The sequence below is a fragment of the Phascolarctos cinereus genome, unplaced genomic scaffold, assembly GCF_003287225.1.
Source record: "Phascolarctos cinereus isolate Bilbo 61053 unplaced genomic scaffold, phaCin_HiC Scaffold_4;HRSCAF=312, whole genome shotgun sequence".
Lineage (NCBI taxonomy): Eukaryota > Metazoa > Chordata > Mammalia > Diprotodontia > Phascolarctidae > Phascolarctos > Phascolarctos cinereus.
This window is the reverse complement of record NW_027555847.1, coordinates 709,124,010-709,141,423: the sequence shown is the minus strand read 5'-3', so window position 1 is coordinate 709,141,423 and position 17,414 is coordinate 709,124,010. Positions and strand designations below refer to the sequence as shown.

Genomic DNA, 17,414 nt, shown 5'->3' with positions numbered 1-17,414 from the left:
TCAAACGACTAGTCTAAAGTCACCCAGTGAATGTCCAAGGTCACATTTGAACTGATTCTAGGTCTAACATTCTATCTACTGTACTACCCTCACCTTTCCTGATCTCCCTTAATGCTGATGCCTTCCCTCTGTTGATTATCCCAACTTATCCCTCTATAGCTTGAACATAATTATTTGCATGGTGGCTCCCCCATTAGACTATAGGCTCCCTGAGGGCAGGCATTGTGTTTCCCTTTATTTCCCAGCACTTAGCACAATGCCTGGTACAAAGTAGGTGATTAATAAATGCTTTTTTTGACTGATGGTGCCAACTAAGTGCCTCTATCTACATATGCCTCTCAACAACTGCTCCTCATTCTTCTTCATTCTACCCTCTGGGACCAAGCAGAACACAGCCTCTTCTCCATGATTCTGACCTTTAAGACCAGCTCTCACATTCCCCCCAGGTTTTCTCTTCCCTGCTAATATCCTCAATTCTTTCAAGCGGTCTTGAGACGGTATTATAGATGGGGGGCGCCTTACCCTCCTGGTTGGCCTCCATGAGATGCCCTCCCACTTCTCAATGTCTTTCTTTAAAGGTCATCTGGCTTCTCAGAACAATCCACACCCCTTCCCATCCTCCCACCACGTTGTCCAAATGGTAGCCATAATCTCGGTGCTGGGGCTTCCAGCTAGTTCTCAAAGTAGCTGGGTAGCTGTGTTTCCCTCCAAGCCAGAATGGGCAATAGGGGGAGAGTTCTAAGCAGCCAATAGCCCTATTACCCTGGGTGAAGGGGGCCTCGAAGGATGCACCCACATGACCAAGGGACCCCGCCTCAGAATGGCTCTGACAGTACCCACTGTCTCAGTGGGGGTTCACCATGCCCAGTTCTGAGGTACTTCAGAAGGAACGAAAAAAAATGATGTTTCTGAGAAATATTTCCCAGGCTCAGCTGGCCGTCCTGCAGACAGCATGAGGCATCAGCACATGGCTTGCTCATTCTTTTTCAGGAGAAATCCACATACTAGCTCAGCAGGTGAGGTTCAGGGCAGACAAACTCAAGGCCTACCACACTGGAAAGAATTAATTCAATTATTCATTCATGCCAGAAGGTGCTTAATTAATGTTGACATGAAGGGGGAAAAGACCATAGTAGCCTGAAGCTTGGGTCAAGAAATGGTTCACCAACTTGACAGTTATAAACCAACTTCCCCCCATTACTCCCTAAGCTAAAAAAAAAAGTGAAAAACCAGGACCCAAATGTCTGTATTGTGAAAAATGGAGTAATAGAATAATAACTTCCTTTTCTAGGGTGCTTTAAGGTTTGCAAAGCACCTTTTGTATGGCAATGCTTTGAAGAAAACAACGCAAGTATTACACCCATTTTACAGATGAGGAGCCTGAGCTTCAGAGAAGGGAAGTGGTTTACCCAACGTCATTCACCATAAATGTCTGACATGAGATTCAAACCCAAGTTGTCTGATTTCAAGGCGAGAGCTCTTTCCTCTACCCCCCACTTCCTTCTACCAGGTGTGGTCAACGTAGCTTAATATGTTATGTGTATTGTACATATTAGGGGTCAGCAAACTGTGGCCCTGAGCTAAATCTGGTCTTGCAGTTTGCTGATCCTTAGTGTGTATAATATTTTAACACACAGTGATATTTTAATATCAGGTATAAATATATCCTTACACACATGATATATATGTGTATAGGTATACCAGATATATCACATATATGATATATGACTTTAATTGCATAAATATATGCGTGCCCATATATATGTATGTATATATGCATGTGTGTGTATAGATGTATACATACATGCACAGCCACACATATATTTTATGTGCATGTATATATGTATACATATGTGTGATATGTGGATGAATAATTCTTTACCTATGTGTGTGACTATAAGTCAAGCAAAAAGAAAGAGAGGGGGTGGGACGGGGAAGGTATCCAGGTGAGGGTATAGTGGCAAAGTAAGGAAAGTGAGGAGTGAAGCCTTGCTTGACCTGGGCACTTGCTCAAAATGGAAGATCCTGGGGGTATTCACTGGTGGGGGAGGGGGTCGGGAGAGAGAAGTGGGTGAGTCTTCCAGGGTGAGAAGGAAGCTAAAGCAGGGAGAAGTACTCATAGGATTAGAAATTTAGCTAGGAGTGACCCTAGAGGCCATGAAATCTAACCTCCTCATTTTATAGAGAAGGAGACTAAGGCCTGGTGAGCTTCAATGACTTTCTCAGGGTTATGGAGCTAGTATATGTTTGAGCGAAGACTGGAACCCAGAATCCAGGTCTTCCTGATTCCAAATCTAAAATGCTATCCCCTGCCATTGACGCGTGTAAAGATCTGAAGCCCAAGGGGAGCTTTTACCCTTCATTGATAGTTGGAGTTTCCACACCTGGAATTTCCCACACTAATTAAGTCTCCCTTTATACTCTAGCGCTTCAAGGTGTCATGGTTTTCTCAGTGTGGGTTCTCGCTCCATTGGTGGAGAGTATACCCCATTATGTATGCCACACAAGATGGTCTTCAAGAGATAACGGATTAAAGTATTCAACCCCCTGTGGCTAACCCCTGGGGAGGAGCCCCTCCAGACTTGGCTAGGGAGGCCCATCCATGGACAACAGGCATGCGATCTGTTCTGTGAAGTTTGGATTTAGTCAAAGGGCCACACTTTGAGGACTTAAATGTGGCCTCGTGGCCACACATTCCCCACCCTGGGCTAAATAAATTGTGATATGTGAAAGTCGTGGAATATCACTGGGTGGTAAGAAATGATGGCTATGAAGAATTCAGAGAAGCATGGGAAGACTTCAAATGAATGCAAAATGGAGAAAGAAGAACCAAGAAACCACAACAGTGTAAATGCAAAGACCACAGAGACAAAGCTGAATTGCAACATAATTATAAAGACCAAGGCTGGCTCCCAAGAAAACTTGATCAAATGTATCTTTCTCCCTTCTTTGAAGAGGTGAGGGAACTACGAGTGTGGAATATCACACATACTATCAGAGAGGTGTTGCCTTAATTGGTTTGGTGCCAATTTTTCCCCTCTCTTTAAAAAAGTTACAAGAAGTGGCATATGGAGCAGAGAAGCTGGCAGGGATATATTTGGGAATGAAAGTAATATAATCATGGAAGGTCTAATTAAAAATAGAGACCTGCAATGCATTGGTTAAAGTGGTAGACTTGGAATTAGGAGGTTCTGAGTTCAAATTTTACCTCTGATACGTACTGGCTTTGTGACCTCAGATGAGTCACTTCACTTCTTGACCTCAGTTTTTTCACCTGTAAAATAGGGATAACAACCCCTATAGGACCTACCTTGCACAGTTGTTATAGGGCTCCAGTGAAATAATGCCTGTAACTCATTCTGTAGACTCAGAAGAGTCATATACTTCTCAATTATAATCATCCTAGTCCAAGAGCTGCCATTTGCTCTGTGACCTTGCTTCCCCTCTCTAGGCTTCCTATTTCTCCTTGTTAAAAAAAAATCCAAAATGGTGAAAATATCTTCTTTCTTCCTTTTTTTTTTTGGTGAGGCAATTGAGGTTAAGTGACTTGCCCAGAGTCACACAGCTAGTGAGTATTATGTGTCTGAGGTCACATTTGAACTCAGGTCCTCCTGACTCCAAGGCTAGGGCTCTATCCACTGTGTTACCTAGCTGCCCCCAAAATACCTTCTTTCTCCTAGCCGGGGGAATGTTGTGAAGTTTGAATCAGTGACACTATATTAGTAATTAGTCATGTTAGATTGGTAACTTAGGGGTCTGTGCTAATAAATAAACTAGTGTGACTTTGTTCTAAGACTTGGTGTCATCATTCTCATCCCCAGGTCCCTGGCCTTAGGTCTCCTGCCATGAAGCTTTCCCAATCAGGCCAGGGCCTCCTGTCATCAGATCTCTGATCCAGACCCATCCTGTCCTTTCAAAGGCCAGCTCGCAAATCATCTTGTACATGAAGAATCTTCTGATCCCTGGTCCCCTAGCTTCTAGTGCCTTCTTTCCCCACATTACCTAATTTTTGCATCAATTTTGTATTGATATATATATATGTGTATATATATATACATACATACATATACACACACATACATATATATGTATGTGTGTGTGTGTATGTTTTTGTTGTTGTTCAGTTGTTTTCAGTCATGTCCAACTCTTCATAACTCCATTGGGGTTTCTCTTAGCAAAGAAACTGAAGTGGTTTGCCATTTCCTTCTCTAGCTCATTTTACAGATGAGGAAACTGAGGAAGACAGGATGAAGTGACTTGCCCAGGGTCACATAGCTAGGAAGTGTGAGGCCAGATTTGAACTATGTAAGATGAGTCTTTTTGACTGCAGGCCTAGCAGCCACCTAGATGACCTGTGTGTGTGTGTGTATCTATAGCTATATACCTATATCTATCCATGTGTCTATCTAACAGAAGAACATAGGCTTTTTTTTACCAGTTCATGTGCAGGTCTTTAATAAAAGCTTGAGGGGTGGTGAGTGGTGTGATAAAAGCTATGCTTGACCCCAAGGAAGAGATGAGAATAAATGCACCTTCCTTCCTTCTTTGCAGAGGTGGGGGACTATGGGTGTGTAATACTAGGCTAGGTTAGTTTGGCTGACCTGCTTTTTTTACTCTCTTTAAAAATTCTTTGTTCTGGGGATGGCTCTCTAGGTATGGGGGGTGGGGAGGGATATATTTGGAAATAAAGGGGATGGAAAAATGAAACATCAATAAGTTTTCCAAGTGCTGGTTGACTGATCTGTAGTTTGGGGCATCTCCTGAACATAGCACGTGGGTATGATTTCACATTTTCCCTGGAGGTCTGAGGATACAGACAAAAGGTGAATTGAACCCCTAGCTACTGTGGGAGGTGGGCAAACTTAGGAGCATACAATCACAGGGTCCTAAATTTGGGATTGGAAGGGACCTCAGGGATCATTAAGCCCAATCCCCTCCTTTTATTGACAAGGGAACTGAGGCCTATCTGAGGTTACACAGCTGGTAAATGTAAGAAGTGAGTTTTGAACCTGAGTTGAGTCCCTGATTCCACACTCAGTCTCTTAATTGACTCCAAATTCTGCTCTCTGATTCTGATTTCATTTTGGAAAATGGGCAGGGATCAGAGCATCATAGAGCTAAGAGGTAGAAGAGACCTTACAGGCTGTATAGCCTTTCCCTGTCATTTTACAGATGAGGAAACTGAGACCTGGGAAAGTTAAGTGACTTGCCAAAGGTCACACAGAAGATCATCTATCTAGAGTTGGAAGGAGTTTTTATGGGTCATCTAGTCCAACCTGTTCATTTTATAGATGGGGAAACTAAGGCCGAGAGAGGTCTAATACCTTGTTCAACGTCATGGAGGCTGTATTAGTGGTGGGACTTGAATTTAGGTCTTCTGATTCCAGAACCAGTGCCCTTTCCACTGCACCATCCTTCTTCCCAGCTGGGGTGAGGGATGAGGGTAGGATGAATTTTTTAACATGCCTGGTGGCTAGTCCCATTCATAACCAAGGCCAACAGCCTGGAAGTCTCTGGAGAGCACCAGCAGAGAGCGTGGTGCCCCCAGAGAGGCCTAGAGCTTCCTTCCAGCCTTCAAGTAAACTCCATCAGCATAGGAAGGATGGAATTACATGCACTGTGTTCTGGTCTCAAGAGTTACGGCCCCATGAGAACTCCATGTAGCCAGTCCATGGCCCATCGGCCCAGGGCCAACAGGGAAGGCAGGGGAGAATGGCTTGGCTATGGAGGTGGAGGATTTGTGGACACTGCTCCTGCTCCCCAGTCACTGGCCTGGTCACTCAGGGCCAGGGAGGACCAGCAGCAGTAGAGGACCCTTCTACCCTCCCCCTGCATCATCTGTTTTCCACATCTGGAGATGCGCTGGCCTCCCTCTCTTTCTCCTTCCCTCTCCTTTACCTTCCCTTCTTTTCTGACCTTTTTTTCTAGGTCTGAACCTGCGATTTGATTTGTGTGAGGAACTCCCATTATGGAAGCCGTCTCTCCTCATACAGACTGGTAACTCACCCATAATTTAGACTTAGGGCTGTGACCCATAGACACGATTTAAAAAAAAAAAGTTTTGGTAACTATATTTCAACATAATTGGTGTCCTTGGCAATCGTCTGTACTTTATTTTGTGCATTTAAAAACGCTATTCTGAGAAAAGGTTTACAGTTTTCACCAGAGTGCCTCAGGGGTCCAGGCCACAAAAAAGATGACCAACCCCCATCTTAGAGAATTGCTTCAGGGATTAAAAGGCCCATAGGTATATATTTAGAATGGTAGGGATCTGAGGCAATCTAGGTCTAAGATCTGGAAGAGACCTTAGAAGTCCAACCCACCCCCTCTCTTATTTTATACATGAGGAAACTGAGGCAGACTGAGGTTAAGTGACTTGCCTAAGGTCACACAGCTAGTAATTGGTGGAGGCAGGATTCCAACTCAGGCCTTCCTGACTCCAAGTCCAGCACTCTGTCCACTATTCTACCCCCTCATTTTACAGGTGAGGAAAGGGAGGCCCAGAGAGGGTATCTGACTTGTCTAAGGCCCATGGGTCACCTAGCTAGAACATGTCAGAGACAGGCCTAAAACCAGAATCTTCTAGACTCTACAGCTGGCCTTCTTTCCATTGTACCAGGCCACTTAGCTCTCATTTCCCTAAAGCAGCTAAGCGCTCCCTTCCCCAGGTGCTGAGGCCCAAACGTTGGCCCCTTTCTGCTCCTCTTACCTGGAGGTCCTTGTCGTGGCTCTGCCTCTCCAGGATTAGAACCCGGTCCTGAAGCTCTTCCACTGTCCCCTGGAGCAGGTCATTCTCCTCCATGGTGGCGCTGAGGCGATGTTCCAGCTCTCGCTTCCGATCTGACAGCATCTTGATCTGAAAGAGTAGAGAACCACGTGGCGTGTATGTTTATGAGTGTGTGTGTGTGTGTGTGTGTGTGTGTGTGTGTGTGTATGTGTGTGAGTGTGCACGTGTGGGTAGTTTGGGGTGATGCCCAGGCTGATGGGTGGGAAAGTAGAGACTGGTTCCCAAACATGAACCCACTATTTGTGCCCGTGTCCTCCCGTACCAGGTTGTGTGTGTCTGTACCTGGGAGAGAAACAGCCAGGCAACTCCAAGCTGGAAAGGAAACCCCTCCCTTGGTGAAACTTGGTGTGGAAGGTGGGAGTTGAGCTCCTAGCAAGCTGGAATGCAGGTTGCCAGGCAAAAGCAAGGCGGGGAAGGCCAGAGTGCTCAGGAATTTCCAGAGATAAGGCCAGGGCATGGCTGCATCTTCCTTTGCCTCCCAGCTCTGTCCTGGCCCCAAACTGCTCCAAAGAGACCTCAAGCTGGTCTGATGGGTACTTTCTCCCTTCTCCAGGTGCCAGGTGAGGGAAACTCCCTGGACGCCCTAGAGATGCAACTTCCTTTCTATTGGCTAGATGGACTAGATGCTCTGATTTGAGGGTGGTGTTGGTGGGGTATGGACACAGAAAGAGGGTGGCTGGACCATTCTGTCCCATGGCCATTCTGGACAGGGACAGGTGAGGGGAGGCAGGTGAAAAAACAGAGCTGCCTCAAAGCTCTGGGTTGAATGTTTAAGTGGGAGAGGCAGCCTGGTTTCCTTAAGGCTTTTTCCAGGGTCCCAGCTCTCTACTTAGGCTTCTGTCCCTCTGACTCCTCTGGGCCCTCCAGTTTCCTGAAGGCATCTCTGGGGACTGACCTGGCTCTTCCCAAAAACTTCTCCCCAGGTGTGGCATTCTCAGCTTGTTGCTCTGCCGTGTTCTAGAGGCGTTCTATTGTATCCACTCTTCCAACTTTACTGAGATGTCCTTTCTGCCGGCTCTCTAGACCCTAACCCAGGGGTGGGGAATCTGTGCCCTTAGATAGCTAGTACACTAATGCCCTCCTGACTCTAGGCCAGATGTTCTCCAGCCTTACATGTTTCTCCTAATTCCTTGTGGCTTCCAGAGCTCTCCTACCTCAGGCAGCATGTAATGAGTTATGGTTCAACTGTCGAATTTTTCCAGGGGGAGATTTTATTTTATTTCATTTTTTTTTTTTGCTGAGGCAATCGGGGTTAAGTGACTTGCCCACGGTCACACAGCTAGTAAGCAGAGGGAGATTTTAAACTGAATTTTTAGGGACTCGAGGCCCTCACAGAATCACCCTTCTCTTTACTTTGGGCTCCTTTCCTGCAGCAAACCCTCCCTGCCCCCCGACTTTAGCGTTATGATTCTGTTCCTTGGGTACAGATCCTCCCTGGCTACCGATCCATCAGATAGGCTGATGTCGTGGGGAAGAGAAGCATGTGGCGTCGGCCCAAGGAGATCAGGTATCTGGCACCAACAAAGGGAGTGCTGTATACGAAGGAATCATGCCCCTGGGGTGCACGTCCAGGTTGGTGGCCCCAGCCCCCTTCATGAATGAAGCCACTATTCCACACATGGACGGAGGGCAAAGCTGCCTGTATGAAGAAGAACATTCTTCCTTGAGTGGGCCATCACTGAAATCCTCTCCCACCCTTTTGAAATTTTTCTCCCATGAATAATTTTGGTCTCCCAACTCCCAGTCAGTGCCCCATCAGGTAAAATGATTCCTAGCCACCCCCAAACCTCTGAAATACTTTAAAGAGAATCATAACTCGAAAGCCAAAAGAGACTTTATATTGTTCAGTTTTTTTAACTGCATCTGACTCTCCGTGACCCCATTTGGGGTTTTCTTGGCAAAGATACTGAAGTAGATTCCTTTTCCAGCTCCATTTACAAATGAGGAAACTGAGTCAAACGGGGTTGTGTGACTTGCCCAGGGTCACATAGCTAGGGTCTGAATCAAATTTGAACCTAGATGAGACCTTAGGCAGCTAGAGGGCGCCATAGCTCACAGAGTGCCAGGCCTGAAGTCAGGAAGACATCTTCCTGGGTTCAAATCTGGCCTCAGACACATTTGCCAGTTGTATGACCCTGTGCCAGTCACTTAAGCCGTTTGCCTCAGTTTTCCCATCTGTAAAATGACTTGGAGAAGGAAATGACAAACCAATCCATTATCTCTGCCAAGAAAACCCCAAATGGGGTCATGGAGAATTAGACACGACTTGAACAACAGAAGAAGAGACCTTAAAGGCCATTGAGTCGAATCCCCTTGTTTTACAGATGAGAAAGCTGAGAACTAGATTAGGGGAAGTGACTTGTCCAGGGTCACTCAGCTAATAAGCATCTAGCCAGGCTTTCCTGACTCCAAGTATAGTACGTGATATGATCATGAGTTCCTATGTTTGGAGCCAGAAGGGACCTTACAGAAGTAATCTGCTCCAACTGCCTTAGTTTACAGATGAGAAAACAGGCCTGGAGAAGTGGCATAACTTACTTGAGGTCACAATGGTAGTAAGAAGAAATTTAGCTTTACAAAGACAAAATAATTAGCCCAGCACCATGGCCTAGAGAGTGGAATGTGATGGAGATGAAGGGAAGAGCACGCATGAAGCACTGGATTCCCTCACCTCAAACCCTAGAAATGGGATCCAACCAAGCCATGAGGATCCCTGAGAATGACCTTGTCCAATGAGAGGCCCGAGGAAAGCAGGGGGAAGGAGGAGGGGGAGGGGGAGCAGGAGGACGGGGGTGGGGGGGGCTCTGAAGGCAGAAGGACCCAGAAGCAGCTGAAGCACCAGGCATGCACACAGATGATCACAGATGGGCGTGTGGAGTCCGAGAGAACAAACTCTACTTACTTCAAGTACCTGCTGCTTGGGACCAGTGGGAAGGGGGGAAAGGAGGAAGGAAGAGGATGAGAGGAGAAAGAAGAAAAGAGACAATTTGACAGACTCTAGGGGAGGAAAACCCCACCTTCAAGCCATTCTCAAAAGGACAGGAGCACCCTGCCTCATTTTACACAGAAGGAAATTGAGGCACAGGCAAGTGACGTGATTTGCCCAAGGCTGTAAGTGGCAGAGCTGGGATCTGAACCCAGAAAATTCAGTGTTCATTCCACTGTACATCAAGGGGCTTCTTTGGGGACCAGCTCCGACGATCCTTCTCCCAGCAACCCTCAAGCCCACTGTCAGAGCTGAGGGAAAGCAGAAGGTCACACCAGCCCTCTCCATCTCCCCCTCCCCCTCAATAACGCAAAGTTATCACCCAGATTGGCATCGATTTTGAGCTTAGAGGCCTTCAAATCCAACCCCTTCATTTTACAGATGAGCAAACCGAGGCCCAGAGAGATGAAATAACTTATTCAAGGTTACAAAAGTAGCAAGTAACTGACCCAGGATTTGAACCCAGGTCCCTGAGTTCCAAATCTGGCACTCTTTCCCTGGTACCATACTTAGCCCTTTTTTATTTTGGCCGCTCAACTTCTCAGTTAGTAAAAGGATTGCTGCTCAGCTAACTGCCTACTTGGGTGGAAGATAGAAGGGAAAATCTTCAATGAAGAATGTTTTATTGGCTCAGGGGACACTTCCATGCAAGATTTCATAATTTCCTTGTTCTATAGTTATCTATCAATCACACAAAAACATTTATTAAGTGCCTACTATGTGCCAGATATTGTTCTAAGGGTTCAAAGACAGTCTCTGCCTTCAAGGAGCTTACCTTCTAATAGGGGAGGCAACAGGTACCAATATGAATGTATATGACACATAAAAAGCAGATACAGTATCTGCCTGATATCTCTCTCCATTATAATCTATCCTCTGCTCTGCTGCCCAAGTTAGGTTTTCCAAAATGGAGGTCTGATCATGTCACTCCTGCTCTATGAGCTCCCTATTACCTCCTGGTTAAACTAGAAACGCCTCTGTTTGGGAATTAAAGTGCTAATAACTTGGCTCCTTTCAAAAGATTTATTTGTTTTTTAACAACTCACTCTGCTCCACATGCTCTGCATACTAGCATCACTGGCCTCTTTGCTATTCCTTAAACACACTGCCTCATTTCTTATCTTCATGCCTTTGTCTGTACCCTTTGTCTGGAATGCTGGGTCTCTCCATTTTTCTGACTTCCTTCAAGGCTCGGTTTCAATCCCAGCTATTCCAAGAGGTCTTTTCTAGTCTCTGCTGTCCCCGCGCCCCCGCCCTGCCCCAGATGCTGATTCTTTACATTCTCATACTGTTTTCCATCTACTCCATATGTATCTTATATGTGCCTCATTTTTTACAGCTTGTCCCTCCTCCTCCTTTGGAATGTAAGCTTCTTGAGGGCAGAGGCTGTTTTTGCCCCTCTTTGTAGCCCTAGCACTTAGCATAATGCAGAGCACACAGTAAGCACTTACTAAATGCTTGCTTATTGATTTGGAGGGACTTGGTATGTTGTGGCCTTTCCTGTATACTTACTGTGAACAGAACTGAATAGAAAAGGGACATAGAAACTAATTGTCCCCTAGGTTTCCTGACAGGTTTCTGATAGGCAGAACCAGAACTAGGTAGGGGCAAATTAAGCTGCTGCCTAGGGCGTGTGCAACATAAAGGGGCACACAAGAGTAATTTCAGAATATTCTTTTTATTTTTTTAATAAATGGACCATTTTGATACAGAAAAATCCACTTTTCATGACTTGTAGATCTCATGGGCACGCTGAAAGCTGAAAGTCTATATGTAAAACTTTCCTGATCCTCCCAGCTTACTAGTGTTTTTCCTTCTCCCCATTACCTTGCTTTTATTTTGACTGTACTAATATGCACACATATTCTTTCCTTTAATAGAATGTAAGTTCCTTGAGGGCAAGGATGGTTTAATTTTTTTAAAATCTGTATCCCAGTACATAGTAGGTAAATTAATAAATGCTTTCTCATTTAAGGGAGGGAAAGACAAGGAGAAGGAAGGAAATAAGACTTGGTGTAGTGCCTGCTATGTACCAGACACTGTGCTAGGCACTCTTACAAATATTATCTCATGGATTGATTGACTCTTTGGTGATTGGTTAAAAGGGGCTCAATTCCTCAATTCAGTCCAAGGAGGGGAATGCAATATTCAAATCTTGCCTAGGATACAAAAATACTGTGTCCTAGTTCTGCAGACAGAATTTTCGGAGGAGAATATTATTAAAGGAGGAAAACCATAGGCTACATTCCTGACAGTGAGCCATAAATGGTAGCTCTCAGCCATCTCTCTGGGCGTAGCCTGGTCTCCAGATGACTGGCTAGCCACAAGGATGAAATCCAGGTGTTCCCTTCCCATTCCACTCCCCATTACTTTGGGTACCTTTGGGGGATGAGCTCAGTCATTTTCATAAAACTGGTTTCACTTCCTTAGTTCAGAAAGACCTGTAGCCAAAGACCTGCCATGTTGCCTGAGACTGGCAAGAAGCCCTGCCTTTGGGAGACTCACTTCAGCCTGGAGACTCTCCAGTCGGATGATGTGTTGATTGGAAGAGGAATTTTTCTCCCGGAAGTCTTCTCGGAGGGCGTGGACTTGCATGGAGAGCTGGCGCTCCACTTCTGATGCCTGGGAACAGAAGAGACCAAAAGGATTTTAATGGAGAGACAGTGGGGTGGGGCCTCAATTCTCCCTCCCCTGCCCAGTTTGCATCTCCCGTAATTCTTTTGCTAAGTTTAATCAGACATTGATGTGATGGAAGGCTGTCAGCTTCTAAGACCATGCTGCACAAGGTTAGGTTGAAGGATTTATAGCAGGAGTGCTTAGACATTTCTTTGGCCTAAAGATCTCTTCTCAGGATAAAGTTTTTAAATGCATAAAATAAAACAAAGAGATTTGCAAAGGAAACAAATGATATTGAAATAATTATCAACATATTAAATATTTTATATTTATTAATAATATGAAAAGCATTAAATCACTGTATATAAAATATTAAAATTTTATAGTTATTAATATTGTATTAAAAGCATTAAATAGCAATATATCAAAATATTAAATAGGATTAAATTATTAGATAAATTAATTAAATAATATTAAAATAATTAAAAATTAAAAACACAGACATCAGGTTAAGACCTCCTGCATCAAAAGGTTTGCAGATTTAGAGCTGAAAGGGCCCTCACAGGTCATCTGGTCCAATCTCCTCATTTTATAGACAAGGAGATGGAGGCCCTGGGGAGATGAAGGGTCTTGTCTATTAGCTTTCCTGGCAGCCACAGCACACTGTAATCATATTGAGCTCACAGAGTCCTCTGTGATTTAGCAGATGATCTGTAGCTCTCCCGGGCCTCCCTCAACTAGAAGTGGTCCCCTGCTGAAATAAATACCCTGCAACAAAGTAGGTCAGGACCATGAAGAAAAGTTGTAAGGCAAATAGGTTTCTCAAGAAGGCTGAGTGCAGTGGCTGACAACCGGGCCCATCAGCCACTGTCCAAAGCCTGTTTCTCTGAAGGCTGCTCTCCCAACACTCTCCAGTTTCTCTACCAGGTCCCAGAAGCCTTTTCTCTTTTTCCTGGAAGTTCCCTTCAGTCCTGGACTTCCCTCACTGGAATCACCTTCTTTTCCTGTTGCCTCTTCTCTGATTGTCCAGCTCCTTCCAGAATCTCCATTTGAAGGCAGATGCCCGGGCTAGCTGGGTCTTCATCCCTCCCCAGGCTGCATTCCAGACTCCCCCAACTGTCTTTACCAACTCCCTTGCCTTGTGTACTCCCTAACTCTCCTTTTCAGCTTCTTTTTATGGGTTGTCTTCCCCTACTAGATTGTAAGCTCCCTGAGGGCAGGGACTGTCTTTTCTTTCAGTTTGTGTTTGTATTACCCAGGCTTATCACAGTGCCTGGCACACAGTAAGCGCTTGATAAACGCTTGTTGTCTTGACTTGACTTGAATGAGAAGTGAAGGGGTTCTTTATAACCCTACAGGTTTTGAAACGGTAACCTAGGACCTGATACTTGTCCTGAGGATATTGGTCAGTTGGCAAAACGAATTCTACGGCCACAAAGAGTCTTGGAGGCCACCTAATCTCACCTCGTCAGTAGATGAGGAAATCGAAGCAGAGAGAGATTAAATAACTGACAAGTGCATACAGGCAGGAAGCAGCAGAGGTCAAAGGGACCATCTGGCCCAACCCCCTTGTTTCACCTAGGAGAAAACCGGGGGAAAGTGACTCGCTCAAATCTCAAGGCCTGGAGGAGTTAACATCCCTTTTCAAAATAGGTCATTAGCTTCCTTCTCATAGAAAGATTCTGGTTCAGACCTTTGGATAGAGGAAACTACTGTCAGCTGGTATGGAAGCATACTAAGTTTATCCCCTTTCCTCTTTAGATTATGTATCATAGAAGGGAAGAAAATAAGCATTTATATAGCACCTACTGTGTGCCAGGCACTATTCTAATGCCTTACAAATATTGTGTCATTTGATTGTCAAAACAACCTTGGGAGGTAGGTGCTACTATTACTCCCATTTTACAGAAGAGGAAACAGAGGCAGACCGAAGATAAGTGACTTGTCTAGGGTCACACAGCTAGGAAGTGCTTGAGACTGGATTTGAACTCAGGTCTTCCTGACTCCAGGTTCAGGGCCCTATCCATTGGGCCACTTAGCTATTAGGAGAGTGAGTTGTTGTCGTTGTTTAAAAATTCATGTATTTATTTATTTTTAGTTTTCAACATTCACTTCCATAAGATTTTAAGTTCCAAATTCTCTCCCTTTCCCCCACCCCAAGATCGCATGCAGTTTGATATAGGCTGTACATATACATTCATATTAAACCTATTTTCACATTACTCATGTTGTAAAGAAGAATTAGAACCAATGGGAAAAACCATAGGAAAGAAGAAACAAAAAAAAAAAGAGAGAGAGAGAGAGAGCAAATAGTATGCTTCAATCTGCATTCAGAAAGGCAGCTAGGTAGTGCAGTGGATAGAGTACTGGCCCTGGAGTCAGGAGGACCAGAGTTCAAATCTGGCCTCAGACACTAGATACTTACTAGCTGTGTGACCCTGGGCAAGTCACTTAACCCCATTGCCTAGCCAAAAAAACAACAACGATCTGCATTCAGACTCCATAGTTCTTTCTCTGGATGTGAATAGTATTTTTGATCATGAGTCTCTTGGAATTGATTAGATCTTTTTATTGCCGAGAAGAGCTAAGTCTCTCAAAGTCAGTCATCGCACAATGTGGCTATTACTGCGTACAATGTTCTCCTGGTTCTGCTCACTTCAGTCTGCATTAGTTCACGTAAGTCTAGGAGAGTAAGTGCTTAACCTAATTTGAATGAGAAACGTTATCGGTTTTTCTTTAATTACCAATTCTTGAGCCCATGGCCTACATTAAATTGTTTCTTATTCAAGGCCTAGGCTACTTGTTGAATTTGGGATCGAATTGCATGGCATCTACAGTGTTTTTTGAAGCTTTCCTCCTCACTTTGCTTAGAAATTAGGAGCTTCGTGGGCCCCTGATGGTATTTTAGATAGCTAGGTGGCACAGAGGATGCAGCACTGGGCTTGGAGTCAGGAAGACCTGAGTTCAAATCCAGCCTCAGACACTTCCTAGGTATGTGACCCTGGGCAAGTCTCTCCACCTCTTCTACCTTGGTTTCCTCATGTGTATAATGGGCATAATAAGAGCACTTACCTCCCAGGATCATTGTGAGTATCAAATGAGATAATATTTGTATAGTGCTTAGCACGGTGTCTAGAATACATTTAGTCAATGCCTGTCTCCTTCCTTCTTAGGGCTGTGGCATCTTCTGAAGGAAGTGAGGCCAAACTCTCCCCATCATAAAGGAGCCTGAAGCAGCTTCTCCCCTTCAGCAAGGCTGCCAGCTGCTTAACTGACTAACTGGACTAGGGGGAGACAGAAGAGGGAGGCAGCAATGTTTTTCGAGTCAGCTGGTTGATGTTGGGCGGGGTGAAGGGCCAGTGACAGGGCTGGGGCTGGGAGGAGATGCCCAGGGGCTCATGGTTCTCTCTATGTTAAAACTAGCAAGTTGGTGCCAACAGTGGGATTCTGTCCCCAGCCAGTCTCTAGCTTCTGCCAGAAAATGTGGCCTGTCAAGCATCCTGATGTCTCTTGTAGGAGCAGGAGGTAGAATTGGTCGAATTAAAAAAAAAAAGAACCTTTGTCAATTAAGTCAAGTGATGTTGTTAAATCAACAAGAATTTATTAAGCTTATCAAGAGAAGTAAAATACTAAGTGTGTGCAGAGGTGTGAACTAAGTTTTTTTTTCCTGAGATAATGCAGAAAGTCATTTTAAAGTATTATAAACACATGGGTTATGATGGCTTTTTCTGTCCCTCTCTGACTCTTATTCCTTCATAGGATCAAAGAATCAACCCTCCAACTGGCAAAACAGACTGCCAAGCGTTTCTTCATCCTCGACACGCTCCATGCTCGATTTGGCCCAATTGCCAGCACTGGCCAGCTTCCTTCCTCTCCCTTGGACAGAACTTGAGTCACTAACACCATTAATGACATGGGCTCATTTCTTCAGCCTGGGATATTTAAATTGAAGTGCTTTCAAATGCCCTCTTCAGAAGCGCTGGCCACTCAGATGTTTGCAAGGACTGTATTTTGCCTCTTTTTATATCTCTAGCTCTTAGCACAGTGCCTGGCACGTAGTAGGCACACAATAAATGTTTATTGATTGATTGCTAGTCGTATAGAAGACAAAAAAAGGCATCTGTTACGTCTGAAAATAAATTCAGTGCATTTGACTCCCAAATCAGCAAACATTCCCAGAAGAGAAGGAGGAGGTCTGCCTTCTTAAGCCTCTGCTCAGTTTATTGCTGGCTCCTGTAAAGATGATGCAAGAGGCCAGAAGAGATTCATAAAGGACTTGAATATCTCCCCCCAACCCCCATTCCACATGTCTATGCTTATTACCATTGGTTGACATCCTTCTCTTCCCACAAGGCCTACGCCAGGCCTTCCATGAAGCCCTTCTCTGATAATCTCAACTGAAAAGAATTTCTCTCTTCTCAAATATTCCCGGAGTCCCTTGACTCCTACTTTATCCCTACTATGTTCTACCTGGCTTACTGGTGCTGTCAACAACAAGGACAACAATAGCTAACACTCACAAGGCATCTATGTAGTATGCAAAATACTACTTAACATATTATTTTTATTGGATCCTACGAACAGGTCTGGGAGATATGGGCTATTATTATTCCTGTTTCACAGATGAAGAAATTGAGGCAGACAGGTTAAGTGACTTGCCAATGATCGTACGGCCAACAATAACGATCATAAGCATTTGTATAGCAAAGTGCTACAAATATTATCTCACTGGACCCTCATAGCAGCCCTGGGAGGTAGGGGCTATTATTCTCCCCATTTTCCAGATGAGGAAGCTGAAGCAAACAGAGGTGAAGTGACCTAACTAGGGTGACATAGCTGGTAAGTATCTGAGGCAGGATTTGAACTCAGGTCCAGCCTGATGGAAAAGTTCAGCACTCCATTTGCCACCACCCAGCTACCCCATCATATCCCTTTAATAGATTGCAAGACTCTTGAGGGCAGGCACAGTGTCTTTGCTAGCTTTACATCCCCAGTGGGTGGCTAGAAGTGAAGAGCAGAATATCA

General features: G+C 44.8%; 1 protein-coding gene across 4 annotated transcripts in view; it reads right to left on the bottom strand.

Annotated features, from left to right (window-relative positions):
• Nucleotides 1-17,414, bottom strand: part of BICDL1 (BICD family like cargo adaptor 1) — a 136,751-nt gene that overhangs the window by 51,220 nt on the left and 68,117 nt on the right. For all 4 annotated transcript variants that reach the window (XR_013486489.1, XM_078154361.1, XM_021007992.2 and 1 more), the window contains exons 3-4: nt 12,279-12,395; nt 6,710-6,856 (exon numbers count right to left, since the gene is read on the bottom strand). Coding sequence is in view for 3 of the 4 variants with exons in the window: in XM_078154361.1 (XP_078010487.1) it covers nt 6,710-6,856; nt 12,279-12,395 (264 nt within the window). In the remaining variant the exon portion in view is untranslated. The remainder of the gene's footprint in view (nt 1-6,709; nt 6,857-12,278; nt 12,396-17,414) is intronic.